Source organism: Camelina sativa, chromosome 9 (assembly GCF_030686135.1).
Source record: "Camelina sativa cultivar CO46 ecotype springtype chromosome 9, ASM3068613v1".
NCBI classification, from domain to species: domain Eukaryota; kingdom Viridiplantae; phylum Streptophyta; class Magnoliopsida; order Brassicales; family Brassicaceae; genus Camelina; species Camelina sativa.
Genome location: NC_141888.1, coordinates 18,785,603 through 18,809,191, shown reverse-complemented (window position 1 = coordinate 18,809,191; position 23,589 = coordinate 18,785,603). Strand labels below are relative to the sequence as shown.

The following is a 23,589-nucleotide window of genomic DNA, read 5'->3' as shown; positions in this document are numbered from 1 at the left end:
TTTCAATAACCGGATTTAACCAAACCAAACCGATTAAACTGAACCAACCGATCAAAATTGACTTTTTTCACGTGGAAATGTAGCGTAACCTTAAAGTCCGTGCCAGACGTGTTTCGTGGGCCCAAATATATACAAGTCTTCGTTAGTTGGCGGCCCATTTAAAAAAAAAAAAACAAATCACACTTAAAAAACAAACATAATCACCGGCGAAATCATCATCCCCGGCGACGATGAAGACGGCGACGACGACGACGGCAACGTCGTTGGTGACGGGAGAGAGAGTTGTAGTAGCGGTCGTGGTTTCTCGTATTCTCTTATCTCTACCTTTATCACTTATCTCCCATGGCTTCTCCCTCTTCCTCCTCTGCTTCTCCGCCTTCCTCGTCGAGATCCGCGCCGAGAACTCTCCGTTTCTCCTCTCTTGTTTCAGCGCCAGGTGAGATTTCCCCAATCCAATTTTCAATTTCTGGTCTCAGGGCTTCGAATTTTCCGATTCTGAAATCTTCATAGATTGAAGAAGATGTTGTTTTTGCTATGTATTATTGTAGACGTGGTGCGTCTTCAGGGATATTGCTAGGAGCTGTAACACTTCCTGCTGTTATGATGTCTAAGTTGGTTCAGCTTACAAGAGCTATCTCAATCCATGAAGCTGAACAAGATGGTCTTGTATCTTTGGATTCGTTTGTGTTTTAGTATTTGATGTTCTTTAGTCTCACATAGGGAGGTTTTTTTTTTTGTGTGTAGAGCTTGCGCACGTGACAATGCAGTATTGGGCAGCATCAGCAAGCTGTTGTGCTATACTTATATATCTCACTGTGATTATGTCACAAACGGGAAAAGCTGAGTCTTTGTCATCTTCGTCTGTTTGGCTTACGAGGGTTAGCTTAAGTGGCACGGTGTTGTATGGAGTAGCATGTTTTGTTTCACTTTCTATGATATCACACACTGGTGAGATCTAGTTTGGGTTTATTAGTTGTTTTCAATAGTTTTTTTCTTTTTTCGTTTTGAGTTCATCAGTGACCTTTGTTTGTTCTTTATCTCGACAGGCTTGAACACGTCATTGAAAATGTTCTGGATGTTATTTCACGGTCTTGCAGCTGTGAAATTGATTCGACATTTGCTTTCCACCTTCCCTTCTTGTGCCTCAATTGGTAAGTAGAATAGACTCTTCTATTCACATCTTGGGTGAAGTAGTAGTTTTGGGAGTATTCTTTCAGTATATTCTCTGTGCTCAAGAGTTTACTAGTTCCACTTTAGCAATCATGAATAGTTAAGACTCTGGATTTGATTACTATTATTCCACATTTCTAGTCCACCTTAAATAATTGCTATTTTTATAGGGGAAGCTCTTCTTGTGACCAGTGGTCTTGTTCTCTATTTTGGCGACTTTTTGGCATGCACAATTGCGAAGGTTAGAGTTCTAGAGTTTATTCCAATCGTTTAACAGGTCATGCATTTATGTTTTTATCGGTTACTGCTATACTAGCCAGAATGGCTCCGTTATTTTTCTCACTGTCATTTTGGTATGATGATTGTTACAGATTTTCGAGAAATTGATACCCGTAGATCTTGTTTCAATAAGCTATGGAATTAGGAGAACTGAAACCGGCATAATCGTCCAGGTATTAGAATAATAAATCGAAACTCAATGAATAGTTACCGTTACTGTATTGCTGCATAACAACTTACCTGTCTCCTTCTTAGGGTCTACTGTTGGGCCTTCTACTTTTCCCGATGGTGTTTAGATTTACTCTGCATATATATGAAAGCTCGTTGAGAAAGAGAGATGCTCAACAAAGAAACTGCAGTGTTACTGCAAAATCTGTCTTATTCGTTATTTCACTTATATTTTTTATGGTCGTGGCTGTTCCTTCTTGGATGCAGTTTGTACACGATTTCAACCAGCATCCTTTCTTATGGTACTTAATCTCTACAATCAGTTACTTATTTTGTGTCCTGTAGCATCTGTAGTGATCATTCCATTCCACCTTCTAAGACTGTATCCAACTTTCATACTCTGTCGCAGGGTGCTCACATTTGTCTTTTCTGAACCTCTGAAGAGACTTTCATTATGTATCTACTGGGTTCTGTTGATCGTTGTGTCTGTCTCACGATTTTATAACATCTCGAGGAGTAGCAAGGTTGAGAGAATCTTGCTTCGGAAGTACTACCATCTGATGGCTGTTTTAATGTTCTTGCCAGCTCTTGTCTTACAGGTGACGGGTGATCAATAAAAGCTTATTTTACTATTCAGAAAATCTCTATGTGTTAGTCCTCTCCTCTAGTAGCTAATTATAATTTCGATTTTCTTTCGTGCAGCCAAAATTTCTTGATCTTGCATTTGGTGCTGCATTGGCGGTATTTGTTGCATTGGAGATCATTCGAGTAAGCCCTCTTCCTTTTCAAATAAGTCATCTTTTCGATTTCATCACTTTCGATGGGCTTTTGAAGCAAGATACTCATTTTGCAAACCAGATCTGGAGAATTCATCCCCTCGGAGAGCCTTTACATCAATTCATGAATGCTTTCACCGACCATCGTGACTCAGAGCATCTGATTGTCAGGTATGCTAAAACTGTTTATAGACCATGGATGGGAAAATGCGATGTAAAAATTATGACATATTTGTTTGATTTGTATAAACCATTGACTATATTATGTCTTATTTGTAGCCACTTTTCACTCTTGCTTGGGTGTGCGCTTCCAATTTGGATGTCTTCTGGGTTCAATGACAGAGCTTTATCCCCATTTGCCGGAATTCTCAGCCTCGGGATTGGAGATACAATGGTAAGATTTAACTCAGCAGAGAAGCTAACTTCGAAAACCCGTGTCTCTTGTAATGTAATGTAATGTTATAATGATCTGATTTACAGGCATCAATGGTTGGGCACAAGTATGGGGTGTTAAGATGGAGCAAGACAGGAAGTGAGCACTTTCTTCTTTTAAAAAAAAATAATAACTATTGCTTTCGTTGGAAATTAATATTGTCAAATGCGTAAAATAATGTTTGCCGGAACAGAGAAAACGGTCGAGGGTACAGCAGCAGGAATAACATCGGTGATGGCAGTCTGCTTTGTACTGGTCCCAGTATTAGCATCAATGGGTTATATACTAAGCCAAGGATGGTGGTCGCTTTTTGTGGCGGTGACAGCCACCGGGATGTTGGAAGCTTACACGGCGCAATTAGACAACGCCTTCATACCTCTTGTCTTCTACTCACTCCTCTGCTTGTAGGTAGTTAAAGTCTTTAGTCATTCTTCGGTGTGTTTTTTTTCACTCAATGTACATAACAAAGTATCTTACCACTAACCACACTTCCTCATGTATGTTACCTATTAAGAGACAAATCAATTGTTGTACCGTGCCTTTAGGCCGTAGGAGAGATACCTACCTATCTATAAAAAATACATATCCAAGATATTTCCACAGCCATTCAAAATCCAAACAGACCAAAAAGTGAGTTTTTCAAAATTGGGCTTAAACAAGTAAAAGGCCCAATTATGCTTTAGGGACGGATCCAGGTATAAAGGTGAAAAAAAAAAAAAAATCTTCGTCACTCTTCTTCTCCAGTTTTTTCTTTCCGTTCTTCGCTTCTCAGTTTTGACTAAATCTGCCATGACTCTCTGAGATAACGAGATATTCACCGAGAGCCATGTTTTCTTAGCTTTCAAGGTTAGAAAAAACTGTGTTTGATTAGTTATCTATGCTTTGTATTTTCAGTGTTTTGTATGCACGCAAGGTGTTTGATCATTTGCCTGACAGAGTTATTGAGCTACAAGCACTGTGTTTCGGAGGTTTCTTATAGATGTATTAATCATATGAATTTTAGAAAGACGAAAATTAAGAGACTTGATGCGTTTTCTTTGGTTTCGAAATGTTCAATCTAATGCCCGTTCTGACTCAATTCTAATCTGAATTTCATGTGAGCCGAACACTGCTGACAACGTTTGAGGTTTTTTTGTGTATTTTTAGATAAAAGAGGGTTTTTGTAGAAGCAATGACAGTTCTGAAAAGGTACGTCTTAAGGCTGTTTATGTCGATCAAGTACATAACAGCAAACGTAGTTGACAGAAACAACGGGAGAATAGTGACAACAGCTTCAACAGTGGAGCACGCAATCAAGAACTCGTTAGAGTGTGGTCGTACTTGCAATGCTAAGGCAGCGGCTATCGTAGGAGAGGTTTTGGCTATGAGGCTGAAAGTGGAAGGGCTTCAAGATGGGCAAGGAAGAGGTATACACGCCGACGTCAAGAAAGAAATCGAAAAGAAAGGGTTTAAGAGTCGGACCAAGGTATGGGCTGTTATTAACTCCCTTAAAAACAATGGCGTTACACTCATTCTTGACGACGATGATGATGATGATGATTACCGTGATCGTTCTTACGAGGGTCATCGGTAAATCCTCAAGCTTTACTTTCTCTGTCATGTTCTCTAGCTGTTATGGAATCTTAGATTCAAGTCTGTATAACTTGCAATAGTACAATCTTTGTGACATATAAAGCTGATAAGAAAGCTCAATGATTTAAGAATCTATCTGGTTTTGAATAAGGTTCATATAGTAACTTGGTTATATATTTATATTACACTTTGCAAATCATGTCTAATGAATTTCTTACTTTGTGTCTTAAATTTGCTCCATACTAAAGTTTGTGGTGTGCTTCATTTGCAAATAGTAGGAGGAGCTAAGTAATTGATTCATGTATGAAGTGAGAAATCTTTAACAAGTTAACAAACTGGAATAGATTAACAATGAAATTTCCTGTGTATTCATTGAAATAATTCACAAGTATATGTTATTTAATTTTCTTAAAAAGTAAAATATTGATCTCCTAAATACATAATAATTCAGTCGGTTGGGGATTTAGATTCACTGACGAGCGGTCCGACCGGTGGCTGTACCGAGCTTTCCTTGCATCCAGTTCTGAAGCATTTGCAGTGCTGCCTTTGGCTGGTCCATCGGAACCATGTGTCCAGCATCATGAACCTATCAAGCATTTTCCCAATTTCAATAGTTAGGTCAGGTGTGAAAAATAATAGAAATAGGTTCGGTTTATCGGTTTTTGTTTGGTTTACCTTGAGAAAAGTGAGTGAACCGTGGTTCTTCATTAAACCGGCTTCTTTACTGTCTACTAGGAATGGAACTGTCGCAGCTGCTACAAACTCCTTCTGGCCTGACCATTCCATCTGGTGAACCCACTTTGAATTTCCTATAAGTCAAGAAAAGTATATTCAATCAATCTCAGAGCTTAACTGGTTATGTGGAAATGTAAACCAGTGAACAGTAAACACATGGACATAGCAATGAAACGTACCGAGCCAATTGCAAATGAGATCGTATTCTCCGGCGTAAACAAGAAGCTTAATTCCATCTTCAAGAAGAGCTGGAATCCCAACCTCAAGATTACGCATCCAGTCCATCTGCATCGCATCGTAGACCGCTGTACTGCAAGACACGAACTCGATATCGCCCACACCTAATGCCCTCCGTACCGATTTCTGGTTCAAGAACTTCTCCATGTTCGAGAAATCATAGCACAAGTTTCCTTCACATTGTTTCCTCACGTCATAATACTTCAAAACAGAGGAAAAATCTTGTTTAGTTACTAATCATTTCAAGAATAAACAAGTATTAAAAAAGAATCATTTGATTCCAGGTTAGATGCTTACGTTGACGTTTCCTGCAATATCCATGATCTTTTGGAAAATGTTGTTACATACAACGTAAGAAGACGCACAAGCATCACCTTCACCACCATCCGCGCCTGAAATCGAGTAGAAGAAGCAAACATATTTCATGAAAATCACAAACCTTTTTACTATAATTCTTGACAAAAAAAAATGAGGCTTGTTTTATTACTGCATTCTTTGATGGACTGTTGACAAGTTGCGTAGTTACGGTTGAGGCTATCGTGATCAGACTGTGTAATCAATTTCATGTCTAGCGCGTAATCCGCGTAGGCACCGTATTGAATCTCCGGGTTGGTTAAACCATTACCAATCGCAAAACCCTGATGTAAAACCCAGTTTAGTTAAAGCCAAAACAGAAAAGTAGTGAATAAAAAGAACCAATATGGAGTGCGTTTATTCACCTTGAGGTTAATGTGAGCTCCTTCTTTGTTCTTGTTTCCACGGTGGACCCTTGAAGCCAATGCCGGAATGTAATGTCCGGCGTAGGATTCACCGGTAATGTAAAAGTCATTCTTCACAAATTGTGGATGCTCCTTAAAAAACGCCTGCAAACAAAGTGTGTAATGTTAAGCCTCAAGAACATGGTTTTAATGTGATTGGAACAGAGGAAAAGTATTTAAAAACCGAACCTGTAAGAAGTCGTAAAGATCATTACTGACACCTTCCTCGTCGTGTCGAAGATCACTTTGGTCCGATGTGTAACTGAAACCGGTTCCCACCGGTTGGTCCACGTAGATTAGATTCGATGCCTATAACAAATATAAAATTAAAATGAAATTAAAATAAAAGTTGTTGAGAATAATTTGGTTTCTTGTTGGGATATGAGAAAACGTGTTTTGGTTGACCATTTTTTGTTCTTTTTCTAACCAACCTTGTCCCAACCAAACTCGTTCCAAGTAAGAGAAGAGTTGTTAGAGACGGTGAACGGTCCGTTCTCATAGAACAAAGCAAGTTCACTACTGCAACCAGGCCCTCCGGTTAGCCAAATCACCACTGGATCGGCTTTGTTGGTCCTTGACTCGAAGAAGAAGTAAAACATCCTGTCACGAAATTGAACAAATAAAAAAAATGGTTTAGTTTAGTTACCAAAGTAAACCGGTACGGTTCTTAAACTATTTCTTTTGATTGTTTGACCAGGTATTGGATTTTATAAGGTTTGTTAGAAAAGTAGAACGGTTAAGAAAAACAATAAGCTAAACCGGATTCTTTTTCTTATGTGTGATACCGAGAAACGAGGATTAAAAAGCCGGTTTAGTTAGAATTGCAATGTGAACCGCATCGGAATCAAACCAAATAGGGAAAATTACGATATAAAAAAAAAGCTTAATTAAACCGGACTGGTTCACATTATTGTGAAAATTAGGAAACCGGTTCGAAATTCAAACGGTTAAAAAGAAAAAAAAAAAAACCTAAATTAACCGGTTTAGTTTCGGTACAGCGAAATGGAAGTTACCTGGCTGCTTTTGAATTAGGGAGTTTGTAGTAACCAGCATGGTGACCAAACTCTTGAACCGACGGAGAACCACCGGAGCCACGACGGTCAACCTCCGCCGAGAAATCGAATTCTCTTTCGACTAGTCTTGGAGCCTCAGAACCGTCCTTGTCGATGACATTGATGTCACGTGTAGGCAACAAATTGAATCCTTTGATAAGTCTCTCCGCCGTGAGGGTCGGCAAACTCGCCGACGGTGAGAAAGATAAGGGCTTTTCTTTAAGAGATTTAGAACTTGAGGGTGAAAAATGTGAGAAAATGAAAATACAGAGGAGAAATGTGAGAAAAGTTGTTTTTGAGTCCATCTTTGTGTGTTCTGTGAGAGAGAATTGGGGTTATGGGATTGAAGAGAAGAGAACGAAGTTGTTATTTATATATAGTTGGTTTTTTTTGTTGTCTGTACTACACAAAATCGTGGATGAAAATTTGGTTTTCAATGTTACGATTTTATTTAAAAAAAAAAGATTTGATAAATAAACAAAAAGGGTTAAAAAGGGATAGAGTTTCCCAAAAATATTTTATTTTATTTACAAATTACTTACGAAAATTGTCAATTTTTTCCTTTTTTGTTTGCCACCTCGAAAAAGGTAACGGTTGCTAGAATCAATGAAATCATCTTCACAATTTTCCAACTCTAATACAACTATGAGGTTTCCATGGATGTTAAACTTACGGATAATACGGACTAAATCATTAACTGATTGAATTATATTTTTAGAATGAATCAATTTTTATTTAAGCAATTTATTTCTAATTAGTATTATATATATATATATATATTTTTCCCTTTTTCGGTTTTGCACCACTAGAAGCGATAGTTGTATTGTATCCGCTCTACTCATTCTAACCATTTGAACTCATAATTTAAACGTTTAAACTTAGAACATATAGGCTTGCCCAAAAAAATAAACTTAGAACATAAAGGAATTTGACAAAAAAAGAAAGAAAGAACATATAGGTAGTTTATGTAGATTTATTTAAAAGTAATATCATCAATGTTTTAAAAATAACCATGTATAATTTACATAAATATTGTGGTTCATTTTTTTCATGCATAATTTTTCAGAATTTTCACAATATTTTTTCGGTGACACAAAATTTTAAAAATTCTCCCAAGATGAAACACAACCACTTATTAACAAAAATATCACAACAATGTCTTTGTCTGCAAATTATTCCATCTAATTCCACCTTTGGTTTCAATTTGTAGCCAATCACACACAAAACAATCCTTTTTGTTTCCTTTTTTCAAGTTTCATGCTGTGATAAAACCCCACTTGTTCTTTCGAGGAAAAGTGTGTAGTATATGATTGCTCTTTGTTTTTTGTTTTTTAAAATCCAGACCCCAAAATTAAATTAAGATGGATACACGTACCTACCGAAACATTAGGATCTTTTAGTTTTTTATTTTATTTTTTTATACATATGTACATAAATTTTCGCAATTGCAATTAATTCGGTTAGAAAAAGACAAGAGACAACAAAGACTCTGTGTAAATTGTGTGAACGCTAGCTATTTCGTTTTGCTTTTGCTTACATTCTGTCCAAATCCTTGCTTTAATTCAAATCTTTGCGTATAAAATTGTTTTCGGGTCGAAGAATCCTTTAGACATGGACAAATCAATGCACCGTAATGTCGTATGTATTATTTTAGTATGAGTTTGGCGTGTATCACCAACCAAAGTGTGATTAACGATGGATATTAATGTTTTGTTAACGACTGATTAATGTTGTTGATTTTTCTTTATTGTGTGTTTGTTTACTATTTACGACAAAATATTAGGCAGAATCTTAACATGTGGTGGTTTGATAGTTTTTTTTTTCTTCTTCTCATTGAATGTAATTACGTGTTTAATCTATTAAAATGTTTTTAATCTTAAAAATTTAAACTATAATAGAAGAACAATATTTGGGGTGAACTTCTTTATAAAATAAGAAAATAAAATCTGTATACATTATTGTAAAATTAAAAATTCAAACGTTTTTTGATAAACAAATCGATAGATAATTTTGTTTTAATTATAAAATCTAAATCCTAACCACCTTTTTGAAAATTCAAACAAAGATATAATTTCTTTCTAATTGTAAAATCTAAACTCTAACCACCTCATTTGTAAACTCAAACTGACATATAGTTTTATTTTAATTGTAAAATCTAATTCCTAATCACTATATCCGTAAACCCAAACCGATAAATAATTTTGTTCTAATTGTAAAAAAATCTAAACCATAATTTTCATTTATAAATCAAAACCGATATATAACCTAGTTTAATAATCTAAACCAAACAATATTTAACTTTTTTTTAATTAAAAGTATATATAATTTGTTTTATTAATTTGTCTTGTTTTTTAATTTAATTTTGATATATTTTTTAATAAAAATTTTTTATTAGCTGAAAAAAGGAGATAAATAAAAGTGTTTATTTCTAAGGGTGAACTCAAGTATTTTTCATAATAGAATTATCAAATTACGGTGAGATTCCCTCCATCCATAAATGATATGTTCATCATGTATTTTTAATTTGTTTTTGTCGTCATGTTCATCGTTGTTGTATATAGTCCAAGGAAATGCAAATATTGTTAGCAATCGATCACTGATCCAATTTGAGTACCTCTACAGGATAGACCTCAACAGAAAACTCATTATATGCAGTCAAGATGATTAACTCCAAGCCCTTATACTTATTAATAAACTAATAGCAAGGAAGAAACAACAAAAACTTCTCAGGCTGCCTGTGAGGCTGCGTTAACTCAGGGCGTATTACGGTTTTTCACCGAGGGGGTGGCCCACAGTCGATTCAAGAGCAAGCAAGAGAGAGTATATGTATTTCTTTCAAGCCAGGGCAAAGGCATATTTCGACGGATTCGAATGATCAAAATGATATAAGTTTTTTTAGTGGATTGAAGAAACAAAATCAATAAAATATATAAAAATCGCGATAAAAACGATACAAAAAAAAATCTGAAGGTAACGATACTATTAGTATTTAATGATTAATGAGTACTAAAACGGTACATCCCCTATACAACTATACGAAATTAACAATCAAAACCTATATCTATGATTGCTTCACTACAGTGCTCCTTTGATATATATTTTTTTTTAGAACGATAATTCTATTCATTCAAACAGAAACATTATTAGCCCTGGGGCTTCGGAATTTTTGGTTTGTTCGGAACGGTTTATTCGGTTTTCAGGGTTATTCGGATTTTTTAAATTAGTTCCGAAATAATCCGACTAAAGATTCGGGTCGGTTTAAACGGTTCTCGGGTAATTCAGGTCGGTTTGCTGCCTAAAATTCTTATCCGAATAAAACCGAAATACAATGTAGTTCGGTTTTTCTAAACCGAAATAGCTAAAAAAATGAGACTTTGCTCATCAATGTACCATTACAGAAAAACCGAAATAGCCAAAAAAAATGAGACTTTGCTCATCAATGTACCATTACAGACCATATTTGCCATATCAGAAAGTAAGAACCAAAAGAAGCCTCAAGAACAGTTTAGAATTGAGACAATACCATCACATTGTTCAAAAGAGAGAGAAAGAGGGTATTGAATCAATACAATAAGGCTGTTGGCTGTTGGTCTTGGTCGCAGGCTCCTTATCCTAGTCAAAATGTACTAATGAGGTATGGGGAGCTTCCATTTGCGCCAATAGTTAAGTTAAAGCTGCTAATCCACATCAAAAAGGACAAAAGAGCAGCCTATGATTACCTGTAAACATTGAAAACAAAGAAGCATTAGAACTTATAATCGGTTTGTTCCAACAGTCAATAAGCTATCAAGTAACAAGCAAGAAGACATAAATTGAAATACTCAACTTATATAAAGAACTTCATTGAGTCTGTGCATTCCGTGAATCTACACAATGAAAACAAACAAGTGTGAGAACTTATAAGTAAGATGGTATGAAGAAATGTATATAAACAGAGATGTTATACTTACCAAGGGATTCAAAGAATGCAACATCCTCCATCATTTGGGTTATGTTTGCAACTTCATCATCTGCTTTGAAGTTGCACCTAAGCTATTGCTGTGTGAGAATCAGAACCTCAACCATATAAGGAGTTAAAGAACTCCTATATGAATCCAAGACTCGACCACTTGTGCTAAAAACTGATTCCGAAGCAACAGAGGAGACTTGAATAGCTAGAACATCCTTAGCCATTGCAGATAAGATTGGGAACTTCTGGCTGTTGCACTTCCACCATGAGAGGACATTATAAGGGAAACCCAAAGAACTCTCCACTCTAACCTCTGTCTTCTCAGTTAAGTAGATATCTAACTCACTGCAGCCTTCTACTGGTCCCTTAGATCTAACCAGCTTGTTGTATAAAGAATCAATACCCTCACAGTCATCATCATCGGATAAGTCATCTACAACATGTCTCGGATTTTCAGCTTCTGGTTGATCAACATCCATAGGGTTGCTAAGTCTCAAACTGTATTCCGAGTATAGTTGTTTCATCACAGATGTAAGTGACTTACTAAGCTTCTTAAACTCTACTGTATTCTTAGCATAAAGTTGTTCAAAGCAGAGAGTAGCAAACTGAATCTTATTCCGGGGATCTAAAACACTAGCAACAATGATGATCGGATTCATATTCATCAACCCATCCCAATACTTATCAAACTTATCAAACATAATATGAGCCTGCTTTCTAACCTCTTCATTACTGTTTCCACATCTAGTGATAAGACTTCTCTCAATGCTCACTATGTGCTTATAAGCATCAGTTGAAGTCACTGATGTAGAGGCAGAAAATGTCAAAGTGCAGTTGTAAAAGATTTTCAGGAACCTCACTAACCTTGACACCTCTTCCCAATCAGAAAACATTGGTGGTCCTTCATGTTTAATCTTGGATTTTTCATCAACTTCATTGAAGTAATCCTCATACAGCTTGTCCTCACTCAGCATCTTGTCAAATGCTACTCTCAACTTCAAAGCTTGAGTCAGCATTAGGTAGGTTGAATTCCACCTAGTAATGACATCCAGAGGCAAGCTGCCTCTACACACCTTCCATGAGTCACACCTAATCAATAAATAGAGAAAACAAAAATGTTAGACTAAACGCTAAAGTAATAAATAAAAATCAGAAGTAAATGTTTGAAGTTATCACCTGAGTGCGAAAGACTTCAATCTTGTATATGATGATCTCACATACTTGACTGAATTCCGGATAGCAGCAATACTATGTTTTGCTTTTCTCATTCCATCTACCACTATCAGATTGAGGATGTGCGCACAGCATCTCATATGCAAGAAATCACTATCTGCGACTAAAGCTTCTCCTCCTCTCAGCCTCAACTCATCTCTAAAAACCTCCAAACCCTTGTCATTATTCTTAGCATTGTCAACAGTCACTGCGAAGACTTTCTTAATTCCCCATTCATCTAAACAATCCAAAAGCTGTCCTGCAATGGTGTCTCCTTTGTGATCAGTCACTACCTTAAAGCTAAGTATCCTTTTCTGCATTTCCCACTTCTCATCAATCCAGTGAGCAGTCACCACCATGTAGTTGACAGAGGTTGTTTGTGAAACCCATATATTTATCGTAAGAGAAACTCTTTCCTGCTCAACACCAAACAAGTGTTTCAACTCTTCTTTCTCTTGCAGAAACATTCCAGCTATGTCCTTCGAAGAGGTCCTTCTCGAGAAAGTCAAAGGCAAAATGTTTAAACAAAAGCGCTTCCACCATTCGGATTCAACAAATGAAAGAGGTAACTCATTCATCACAACCAGCTGATTAGTACACTGCCTAAAAAGCTGAGGATCATACTTAATGACCCTCATATCCCCCCTCTTATCAGCACCTAAAGCAGTCTGAGTTTCCGTCGCATTGAAATCCTTAAACTTTTGGCATCTTTCTATGTGACCCTTCATCGCACTAGTCCATGATAGCTTCGTATCACACCCAATCTGTTGCTGACAATACTTACAGAAGCTGAATGGATCATCATCATTCCTTTGAATGAAGTGTTTCCAGACCGGAGCCCTTTTAGGATACTTCTTCTTCGCCTTAGGTTGTACACTAGGGTCTGGTTTTGATCTTTTATTCCCACCCGCAGCAGTTGCAGCCTGAGCAGTCCCAGCCTGAGCAGTTCCTTCTATGATAACAGGTACTTCACCATCCTTTTGGACGTTAGGGTCGTAATCTTCAGCCTCCATCTACAAAGCATAACAGACGCTTAGCATTAGAGAAGTTTAAACAAGTTTACCATCAAGAAAAGTCTACTCAATTCAATCGACTAACAGCATCCCTAGGTTGTGGTTAATTTCAGCTTAAAACTTCAAAACTAAAAACAACAGTAGTACATTTAACAACCTAGCAGAAGAAATCAAGAAACTATAACAAAATTTCGAAAATAAATCGAATTGAAAAATTTAGGGTTAGGGTTTTTTGTTTTAAATCCGAGATTAACGAGATTATGCTACTACAAATTTACAGAAACCCAAGGGTTTTAAACCATTTCGATTATAAGAACATAAATTGAAAGGAACCAGAGTCTACCTTTTCGATTTGGGGATTAGTGTTCACCAAATCTGATTTTCCACCGCTGATATACTTGTTAGAAGACGAAGAAGAGCAACAGAAGAAGAGATTACGAGAAGGAGAGAAGAAACGATGAAGAAAAGTCAGTGAGTCGGAGTTTGGTGTTCACGGCGAAAGAATTGCCTTTGAGTCGCACTAGGGTTTGAGAGAGTTGGCTGCGGAGTGAATGTGATTAGGTTTAGTGTTAATAAGCTTTTATACCTCGGTTAATGAAAACTGATCGGAAATCAGATTCTGAACCCGATTAACCCGAAACCGAATTCCCTATTTAATTGCATCCGATCGGTTAACTCCCTATTCCTCTCTCGAAACCAAAATCCGACATTTGTGGGTTTATTCGGTTCAATCCAAACAAACCGAACCGAAGACCCAGGGGTAAACATTACAAAGAGGGGATAAAGTATCCCAGAGTTTAAAATGCTTTCCCCAAAGCCATAAATATGAACAAAAATAAAGGAAACATCAAGCAAGAATCCATGAGAGCTATGAAACAAGTGCTAAAAAGCAGTTGGAGACATGTGGGATCATGGTTGCAGGATTGGACATCATCGAGGATCTCGAGAGATGACAAGTCGATCACGGTCAAAGGACGCAGTGCCGTTGGTAGAAGGATCAGAGCCAAGGATCTTACTGGAGTGAGGAGCATTAGCAGAAGCAATGCCATGGCAGGGATTCGGGGGCAATAAATCAGAAGGTGAGGGAGGTGCTGGTGATTGCTTTCTTAGCAAGGTGGTACCTGAAGTAGTTAGCTAGAATCGTTGAGGGGTGGTTACTGGTAGAGAAAACTCTAAGACCATAACCACAGCCTTGACAATTGAATTCAGACCTAGCACGCCATGAAACTTCAAGAACTTAGGAGCAGTAACTTTCAGGATTGAAGGTAAAACCAGGATTCACAAATAATAAGTGTAGAGCCGTAACATAACAGGTGGATCCTCTCTGCCATGGATATGGTGATCAAGAATTCCACACAAAGTTTTTAGTCGGTAATACACTGACGAATAAAAAGCAGAAGAATTCACCAATGAAGCCAATAACAGGTGCAAAGAAATAATGTAAAGCCGTAACAAAACAGGTGGGTCCTCTCTGCCATGAATATGGTGATCAAGGATTCCACACAAAGTTTGTATTCGGCAAAACACGGGGACATAAGCAAACAACCTGAGCTTCAAAGGAGGGTATGATTGCGGGGAATTGATAAATACATGATCAATCAAGATTTGGGGATCAAACGACAATATCATAAGTTGAGCAATAACCATAGTTCCAACATATCCTTTGTACATCCAAGACACACTAGCTAAATAAATTCTCTGATGCAGTCTTCGAACATCAAGGATAGCCAAACAAACTAGGAACAGTCTATAGGATAACAGAGGGCTAGATAGAGAGAACCTGAGCTTTTGGAGGTTGGGCAAGACCATTTGGGGTGTCAACAAACCGAGTTCGGGTCCATAGCTCATCCGCAGAGATCCGGTGGATGTTGTGGATGGCCAGGGGAGTTGAATCGCGCAGCGGCTAACCGGAGAGGAGAAAAAGTTATATTTCTCTAGTGGGAGTGGCCATGGGTCTGTGAAGCTCTCAAGGTGACATGTCTTTGACCCGTGAGTCAAAAGCGGAGGTATGTCGCAGCTCTAGAAGATTTCCCGTCAATCATCAACTCCGACGCCGCCTAGGGAGGTTCAGATGATGTTGCGGAAAAGGGGTCTTCAGAGGCGGAGCACAATCCGGATCGAGAAATTGAGAAGTGTAGGGACTTTGAAATATTCGACGGTAGGACTGGGTGAGGATAGTTGAGGATGGGGTTCGCCGGACTCCACATCCTTCGGTATGCGCGCAAGGGCAAGGCTTCTTCGACTGAATCTAGGGTAATGGTCGAGGATTGATAAAGATTCAAAAGAGGAAAATAAAAGGGGAAAAAAGATTTAAAAAAGAGAACGAGGGAACACAAAAAGCAGCAGAATAGCGTAGAGGGTAAAAGGACCCGACGCCGGCGAGCCGGAGCTCTACCAGCGTTGGAGAATAATAGTGAACATGGTGCCTCGAAAATAGTGTATGGGAGAAAAATATTAGGGCGACTGATGTTTTAAAACTATGAGTGTTCCTTTGATATACTTGTTACGCAAAATTTGAAGCTGCAATGACTTGATGTGTCAACATGTGTTTTCCTAATGTTCGATTTTTGCAACATGTCTAATTTTTGGTTAGTGAATTTAACAAACAGATTAATCGACGGTTATATTCATTTAAAATAGTAGTGGATCAGATATAAACGAATTTCTTCTTATATAAGATTAAAACAAAAATGTTTGAAAGAATAAAGTCTTAAAATCTTTATTGAAATAACGACAAAATAAAGACAAAGTGATGTGATCGTTCTCGGTAGTAATTTCCAGCCAAAATACAGTGAAGTGACCAATAACATAAAACGATACTCTAGTCACACTACTAACTTCTCTGCTACACATCAGAAATATGAAATCCAAACAAAGTTGGATACTTGAAAGAGTCAAACCAATTAACCAATGGCTTTTAAATATAAAAGTAAAATTTTTTTAAAAAATAAATAGAGAATAATTTCGTTGTATGATTGATTTCAGTTTATATACCCTAGAATTATGTATGCTTCAATTTCAACGCTCTAATTAGTTAAAAAAAAGTTTTAGCTTCAAACATATACGTTATGTTTGACTGTTGATGTCTACCATATGGAGAACAGTAAATAAAAACTACATTCCTTCCCGTATGAAATATATATCCGACAGCGGATTATGATCTTAAAGGATATTTATTATATCAAAAACATCATTTAACAAAATTAAACAGACATAGACATCATGTAACCACGTAACAAGAAAAAAATACACATGATGTATTGTCACCAGAACTCGTCGACGCCACCACAGCCGTGGCCCGTGGTGCTCATTTCCACCTCTTAATGTCTCTCTGTTTTTGTTCTTTTTTTTTGTCAACTGATATAATTGATAAATTTGGTTTCAACCAAGATAAAATATAAAGTAGAATACTATATCCAAACGAGGAAGGCTTAAGCCGAGAGAGTACATGAAAGTTTTGTTTTTCTTTTTCTTGTTTGTTACAATACATTCGTCATTGCTGATACATATATTTTAATAAGATCTTTTGCAGCAATGTCGTCATAACAACGTATATATTTCTGATTTTATTGGATGTACTTAAAATAAATTCTTATAGCTGTGTAAACTACATGTCTTTCGTGATATTCGAACAAATACATGCATATGTTCAAATAATTAACAATTATTAAATAGAATTAATTAACGATCTCAATAAAATATTATATATATGCAGTCATGCAGATCATCATGATTCTTGAATGATCATATCGTTTTATTCTTAAAGATCCGAGACTTGTGTTACGTATGGCCACAACTTCAGCAGTTCTTTTTCTAGGAATCTTCCTCACACTCAAGCTTTTCTACTACTTACTCGTCACGTTTCAAAAAGAAAACTTGTGATGTAGCTTTCAGTTTCTCTTGCTTAATCGTACAGTATGACATTATCTAAACCGGAATAGACTTTAATGTCTCAAGAAAATAATCATATCCATTTTTCTTTGTCAATAATTGTTTTCTTATCTCCATATGAGATAACAATCTTGTAATTATTAATCCAATGAAACAATATACGTAATGTATGACTCACACTTAATAAATCCTTTGCATGTTTTCCCTTTTTCAAGAAAATAAATCAAAAGACCTAAGTCGGTATCTCAGATTCTCAATCTCATAGTTTGTTGCGTGCAAGGCATTAAAACCTTTTTTGGTTTTTGAGGTAGTATTAAATCTTGTCATTATTTTTTCCAAGCAAATTACATTTAAAAAAGAAATTGAGACAAACCAGAATTTTAATCGGAATAGTAATAAATAGGTTGCCAGATTCCTTAAATTTTATTGGCACGACATTTAACCAGTATTTATTTCCCCCCGATTCTTTTTGCTTGTTGTTATAACTGTCTTATAAATTCACGCAAAACTGAAAGTGAATAAGATGATGTAAACACTTATCTTCAAATAATACATGCGCCTTATGTTTCCTTCTTGACCGACCCACCTGTTGTTGCTTCACTCGTTGTTTTTTATTCCATCCTTATAATTTATAGTATTATAATACAAATATTTTGTATATCATTCCTTCACTCATCATTATTAACATATTATTAATTAATTTGTTTTTTACAAAAAAATCAAGGTTATATTTGGATTTCCAGAAACTAATTTACCACCTTGACAATGACAATTATGTCAATAAAATAGTGGAATAACATAATAATTAAAAATTTGTTAATCGAACAAACTAAATTGGGAAAATTATATTATAGAATACTTATAAGATTCTGAAAAGCTAGTTTCAATAGATTAATAACTTTTTTCCACTTGTAATTTTAATAGAATAGAGGTTTATAACGCAAAATGTTTTCTAAACCGTAAAAGACTTTGGCCCCGATTGGTAACGACTGTTATTTGTGGCTGTAGAGACTTTGACTGTAAAAATTTGGCTGCAGAGACTTTGGCTGTAGATACCTTAACTGTTAAAATTCTATTGTTAAAAAAGAAAACTTTAAAAGTTGTGGCTGTAATTTTATTAATAACAAAATTGTAAGAAAATACAAATGTGATGATTAAAATAAGAAATTTGTGAAAAGAAGTGGATGTCAAAATAAAATAAAAAAATGCTGATAATTAATGTATAAAAAAAAGTAAATTTATAAAGAGTTTTCAATTATGATGGAGGAAGAAAAAAAAATGTTTTAAAATTTGTTGGTTTTAAAGCGTCATTTTGAAGCTTTAAAAAAGGAAGGAAAAAATTAAAGTGGTTGTTGAAACTTAAAAAAAATAAAAAAGTCATAAAAGTCTGATTGGTAAATAAAATACTTTTAAAACTTTTAAATGCTTTTAAAGTCTTAAAAGCCTTCACCAATCAGGGCCTTTATATATTTTTGAGTGGTAAGAAATAGCAGAATTACCTTTTTCAAAATGTGGAACATGTTATACCATTCATTTCTAAAATCAAACTAATATTAACTATATTTTTTTTTTCAAAACATAGCGAATATGTATCTACAATGTTTATTTTTCTTTTTATAACTGAAACACAATAAATTAAGTAGTACTTCAATTGCATTTTCCAATTATTGGATATCGGAATAGTGGAAATAAAGTAGGGTTAGTTTGATGACTATGATAATGTGTAAACGAATTGAAGGGAGTTGTTTACGTTTGAGAACTTGCTATTTTCTAATAATTAGTGTTTTGAATTTTAGAATAAACACTGAAAATGACACTTCCAGATCTATAGTATATATAATCGGTAATCTAAAATTTCAATAATAATTTTATTTGCTGTAACTTCATTTTTTTCCTTTTATCATCAATACAACGCCTTTGCTTTATGCATTGCACATACTAGAATTTTAAAATTTAGACCACAACAGAAACATGACAACACTTCGTTGAAGAAAATTTTGTCGTCTACAAATTCAAGATACATAATTGTGTCTATACATACACTCTTTGCAACTAAAGTACATATATATATATATATATATATATATATATATATATGTAAATCCATATTCATCCATTTGTGTGATATAATACACTTTATAAGAGAAATGTTTTTTCTTCAAAATATCACTTTTAATATTGCGATTATATATGAGATATTTAACAATTATACCACATTTGAAACTCAAACTTTTTCAATGTACCACATTCTTAAATTTTTTTTCAATCTACCAAATCTGCTCATCCAAAATGACTATTGTATCCTTCATTTGTTTGACTAAAAAACAAAATGTTTCTTTGTTTTTAATTACCTCTTTAACTTTAACTCTCTCTCTCTTTGCTTCCATTCTCCTTCTCAATTTTCACTTTAACTCTCTCTCTTTGCTTCCGTTCTTCTTCTCTATTTTCTTTCGCTCTTTTTTTTTTTTTTTTTCAAACACCGGCGAAAAAGAGAGTGAACCAGTGAGTGGAAGAAGAAGAGAATCAGTAACCGCCATGTCTTCGTCTGGTTCTTCTCAGCCTGGTTTTTCTCGGAGCTCTTCTTACCACCGCCATCGCCGGAGCTCTTTCATCAGAGCTCTTTCGCCGGACGAACCGGAACCGCCAGATCGCCTCCTCATATATATCTCTTGGCCCTTGCTTTTTAGTTCTGTCGCTGGTCTTACTTTCACTACCGGATCTGACGTTCGTCGTTGGCATAGTCTTCCGCTTCTCTTTGCAAGATCGATAGACCAATTAAACGCATCAGGTTGTCCACTATAAATCTTATCGTGGACAAGTTATTTTACAAAGACAATACTTTATTTACTCGATAGACAAGTTTTACACTTGTCCACAATGTCCACTTGTCCACTTGTCCTCTATTAAATTTGTCATGCACTAGATAATTCACAAAAATTCTAGTAAACAACATTTTTATTAACTCGGTGGACCAGTTTTAAACTCGCACAAAATAGAGACAACTAATCATTTATTTATTTATGTTATAGACAAATAATTTAAGCTAATGGACAAGTTTGTACTCCTCAACTTGTCTACGAGATTTATCATATTAGCAGAAGGGCAAAAACGTCATTTTATCTCACATTATGGTAGATCAGAAAAGGAATCTTGATTGTGGTACATTTGAAAAGTTTTGTGGGAAATATGGTACATTAAACAAAATTCCCATTATATATCTCTTCGTCCATATTCCCTTTTATTCGATATATATATTTTTTCTTTTGTGTTAAGGTCTCAGCTACTGCGTCCATTACTAAATCGTCCAAGCCCAAAGTGTATCTTTGAAGATGATCTGTACCTGGTTCATATATATGGAAACTAAGTACCACAACTTCAACCTCTCTTTTTAGATCAAGTAGTCGCTCAAAACATTTGTGTCATTGAACAAATCTAACACACACGCACACACACAAACTAGACACCTATCGTACATATATACTCTAAGCATCAAGCAACCCATATTTTAGCATGCAATTGCTAAGGCAGACTAAATAGATTAACACTGTCATATCATATATATGGATATATATTTAGAGAGACGCAAAATAGAAATTTTTATATAAAAAAATTGTAATAGTAAATAGAAGAAAAATGAAAAATAAAGTTACGGAATAAATAGGGTGGGGCAGAGTTAACTAACTGCTCATCCTAGTTTTGAAAGGTTAATAATGTTATAAATACAGTATTGACCACAAGTGTTTAATTGGAAATTAACAAATAGAAAACAGCAGAACACACATATGTTTGTGACACACGCAAGTCTACAAAAGCCTCTTTTGGACTTAGATCTCAACAAGAACATGACACTTCAATGAAGAAGTGCCGTCTGAAGTTTGTGATGCTCAATCGCATGTTTACGTAACACTCTACGCAACTACACATGTATAGCTTGCCTTAATAAATCATTTCTTGATCAATATAGCTTGCCTTAATAAATCATTTTAGCGTGCACATTAAATATAGTAATGTGACCAAGTTTTAATAATAATCTTTTGGTTTTAAAACGATGATGCAATTAGTATATCGAACCAGACCAAATCAAATCAAGATGAACCAAAACCGAATGGGTTTCTCCTTCTCCAAGTCAAAAAACTTTACACATAACCAAACCTAACAAACACTAAAACTAAAATTTCTTTCAAACTATACAAGTAGCACAATCACTGTCCAACACATCGTTCAAGCTCAGACTCAGAGATCCACCAAGAATAGAGCCGCAGTTATAAGAAAACTCACTAATACGAACCACGTATGTATATATCAGTTACGATCTAACTTTGGCGAACGGAGCTCTAACTTCCTCAAGTTCTTCTTCATCATCAACTCCTTCTGCAATTGTCTCTTCCTGCAATACATTAAACTTTTCAGACTTTGATCTCCCCTGTCAGTAAATATACCATCTTGCAAATCATTCAACTGTGGAAGATCCTTGCCTCACGTGAAGTTTTCACCTTTTGAGCTGGTACATTTATCTTTCCCTTCCTAACTGCTTCAGGGAGCTTAGCTGCAGTGTCTCCAGCTACGGCAGTCAACACTTTCTCAACCTCCTCCTCGATATCCTCTTCCATATCCTCAGAATTTAAGGTATCATCAACCGCATCACTCACAAACTCTCCAATAACCCCAGCCTACATAAATCCCCACATCAGAAAAAACTTGTTAAGATACATATGCTTAATATGATCATACAGAGTACCTTAGTGAGCTCTTTGCTGAACTCCTGCATTGTCACAGCCAAATCCGGAGCTTTCATGAGTATAATAACAAGCTTCATAACCTCAGTGCTCTTCGAAATATTCCCAACTGTTATCGCAGTTCCTAAAAGACGCAAAAGAAATCTAAATAAACACATCTTACGACTTGACTTGAGATGAAAACCACAATGTAAAGCTTTTTTGATCATTTTACCAACAGTCTCCCCAAGATGCATCGATATCGAATTCAAGTGAGCTTTGTTTTCATAAAGTCGTTTCACTATTCTTCTAGAACTCACTATTTCCCTAGCAAGTCCCTTTAAAACACACACAAAACAGAGAAAAAAACTTAACCAATCTTTAAAACTTCAACATCTTTCGTAATTGATCAGATTTGCTGATAAAGTTTCATCCTTTTCGTACCTTCGCAGTGGCCATATCATTCCGCTTCGCTGAGTCTTTAATATCTTTCTTTACTTTTCTTTCTTCTCTCTCTATATCTGAAAACAAACTCACTCAGTTAAAACAAAACCCTAATACACAAACCCAAGAAACAACCAGAATCCAATTCTAAGAACACCATTCAATATACTCTCATAAACCATTCGATCATTACTTCACAAAATCGGATTTTGATCATAACCCATCAATCTAAATCATCATATAAGTGACCAAAACTCTCAAAGATCGAAACTTTTACTAGAAAACTTCAAGAATACCTCGAATTTGGCGTTCGATTTTAAGGCATTCTTGGCGTAGCTTCCGCTGCCAATCTCGAAGCTTTAGCTTCAGATCAGGCTTTCGCTTGAACATGTTCATCAGTCTCTTCATTTTCTTTCTTTTACTTCTTTGAAGATTTGATTTTTCCAAGTTTTCCAGAAACACGAAAAGTCTTTGAATCTTCTTCGTCTTTGTGCTATTTATACCATTTCAAGTTTTCAACAATTACACTTCCGAATACGGCTAATCTTATGACTGTTTTTATCAAAAAGGCCCAATTTTGGGCTTATTTGTTTCACCAATTAGAAAAGCCCAAATTTGGAGAAATCTTAGCAAAACTTTCTTTTTACATTTTTTTTCATTTTTTGGGGTTAAAAACAGTGTATATTACTACTGTGTTGTTTTATAAAGCTTATATATTAAGTTTGATTACACTGTTTAATATTTTTGTTTTATGACGGCAGTTTAATTACACTGTTTGTTTTAATTTTTTGTTTTTTATGGCGGCAGTTTCATCACACTGTTTATGAAAATATATACTGTAATTCCTAAATTATAATTAGTGGTCATTTTTTTTGTAGGCTATAATTAGTGGTCATTGTCAACAAGAAAACCACTTAAAATATTCGGGGGATTTTCTGTTTTAAAAAAGGAGCCATCGGGGTCATTGCTTTATTTGTTTTTAGTAACGTGTGATCGATCATTGATTTGTTAATTATTATCAACTTTAATAAACAAATCATTGTGTAACAACCATGGAATGGAGCAATCATTGGCGAGTGTTGAGTTTGGTTTCTTTTTGTTGATGGAATTATTGGAAATGTAATAGCCATTCAAAGACTTTGGCCTCTTTCTCAAACTAATCGTTTTTACTATTCTAGGATGATT

General features: G+C 35.5%; 5 protein-coding genes across 7 annotated transcripts; 2 read left to right on the top strand and 3 right to left on the bottom strand.

Annotated features, from left to right (window-relative positions):
* Positions 1 to 122: 122 nt before the first annotated feature.
* On the top strand, positions 123 to 3,420 carry LOC147938291 (dolichol kinase EVAN). 2 transcript variants are annotated; one of them, XM_087464176.1, is made up of 13 exons: positions 123 to 436; positions 549 to 661; positions 745 to 948; positions 1,047 to 1,151; positions 1,341 to 1,411; positions 1,542 to 1,622; positions 1,705 to 1,919; positions 2,027 to 2,216; positions 2,320 to 2,385; positions 2,476 to 2,564; positions 2,673 to 2,787; positions 2,874 to 2,925; positions 3,020 to 3,420. In XM_087464176.1, the coding sequence occupies exons 1-13, from the start codon at positions 231 to 233 to the stop codon at positions 3,232 to 3,234; spliced, it is 1,722 nt and encodes a 573-aa protein (XP_087320302.1). In that variant the 5' UTR covers positions 123 to 230; the 3' UTR covers positions 3,235 to 3,420. The 2 variants fall into 2 exon arrangements, with proteins under 2 accessions (XP_087320302.1, XP_087320303.1); XM_087464177.1 differs by having other exon boundaries at positions 195 to 436; positions 1,341 to 1,447.
* Positions 3,421 to 3,431: 11 nt separating this feature from the next.
* LOC104710972 (uncharacterized) lies at positions 3,432 to 4,594 on the top strand. The gene is made up of 2 exons (XM_010427634.3): positions 3,432 to 3,672; positions 3,973 to 4,594. Exon 2 carries the CDS (start codon positions 3,998 to 4,000, stop codon positions 4,397 to 4,399), a length of 402 nt encoding a protein of 133 aa, XP_010425936.2. The 5' UTR covers positions 3,432 to 3,672; positions 3,973 to 3,997; the 3' UTR covers positions 4,400 to 4,594.
* A 149-nt stretch (positions 4,595 to 4,743) lies between these two features.
* On the bottom strand, positions 4,744 to 7,917 carry LOC104710971 (serine carboxypeptidase-like 48). Its single transcript, XM_010427633.2, has 9 exons — positions 7,142 to 7,917; positions 6,560 to 6,728; positions 6,318 to 6,437; positions 6,090 to 6,233; positions 5,858 to 6,008; positions 5,668 to 5,762; positions 5,313 to 5,571; positions 5,074 to 5,207; positions 4,744 to 4,984 (listed from the first exon to the last, which is right to left on the bottom strand). Exons 1-9 carry the CDS (start codon positions 7,483 to 7,485, stop codon positions 4,868 to 4,870), a joined length of 1,533 nt encoding a protein of 510 aa, XP_010425935.1. The 5' UTR covers positions 7,486 to 7,917; the 3' UTR covers positions 4,744 to 4,867.
* Positions 7,918 to 10,591: 2,674 nt separating this feature from the next.
* LOC147938290 (zinc finger BED domain-containing protein RICESLEEPER 2-like) lies at positions 10,592 to 12,212 on the bottom strand. Its single transcript, XM_087464193.1, has 2 exons — positions 11,131 to 12,212; positions 10,592 to 11,046 (listed from the first exon to the last, which is right to left on the bottom strand). Exon 1 carries the CDS (start codon positions 12,143 to 12,145, stop codon positions 11,213 to 11,215), a length of 933 nt encoding a protein of 310 aa, XP_087320319.1. The 5' UTR covers positions 12,146 to 12,212; the 3' UTR covers positions 10,592 to 11,046; positions 11,131 to 11,212.
* Positions 12,213 to 21,336: 9,124 nt separating this feature from the next.
* Positions 21,337 to 22,883, bottom strand: LOC104710968 (vacuolar protein sorting-associated protein 24 homolog 1-like). Of its 2 annotated transcripts, none has more exons than XM_087467351.1 (6): positions 22,701 to 22,883; positions 22,405 to 22,481; positions 22,196 to 22,298; positions 21,984 to 22,105; positions 21,739 to 21,915; positions 21,337 to 21,632 (listed from the first exon to the last, which is right to left on the bottom strand). In XM_087467351.1, exons 1-6 carry the CDS (start codon positions 22,810 to 22,812, stop codon positions 21,552 to 21,554), a joined length of 672 nt encoding a protein of 223 aa, XP_087323477.1. In that variant the 5' UTR covers positions 22,813 to 22,883; the 3' UTR covers positions 21,337 to 21,551. The 2 variants fall into 2 exon arrangements, with proteins under 2 accessions (XP_087323477.1, XP_010425931.1); XM_010427629.2 differs by having other exon boundaries at positions 21,721 to 21,915; positions 22,701 to 22,868.
* Between the last annotated feature and the right edge of the window lie 706 nt (positions 22,884 to 23,589).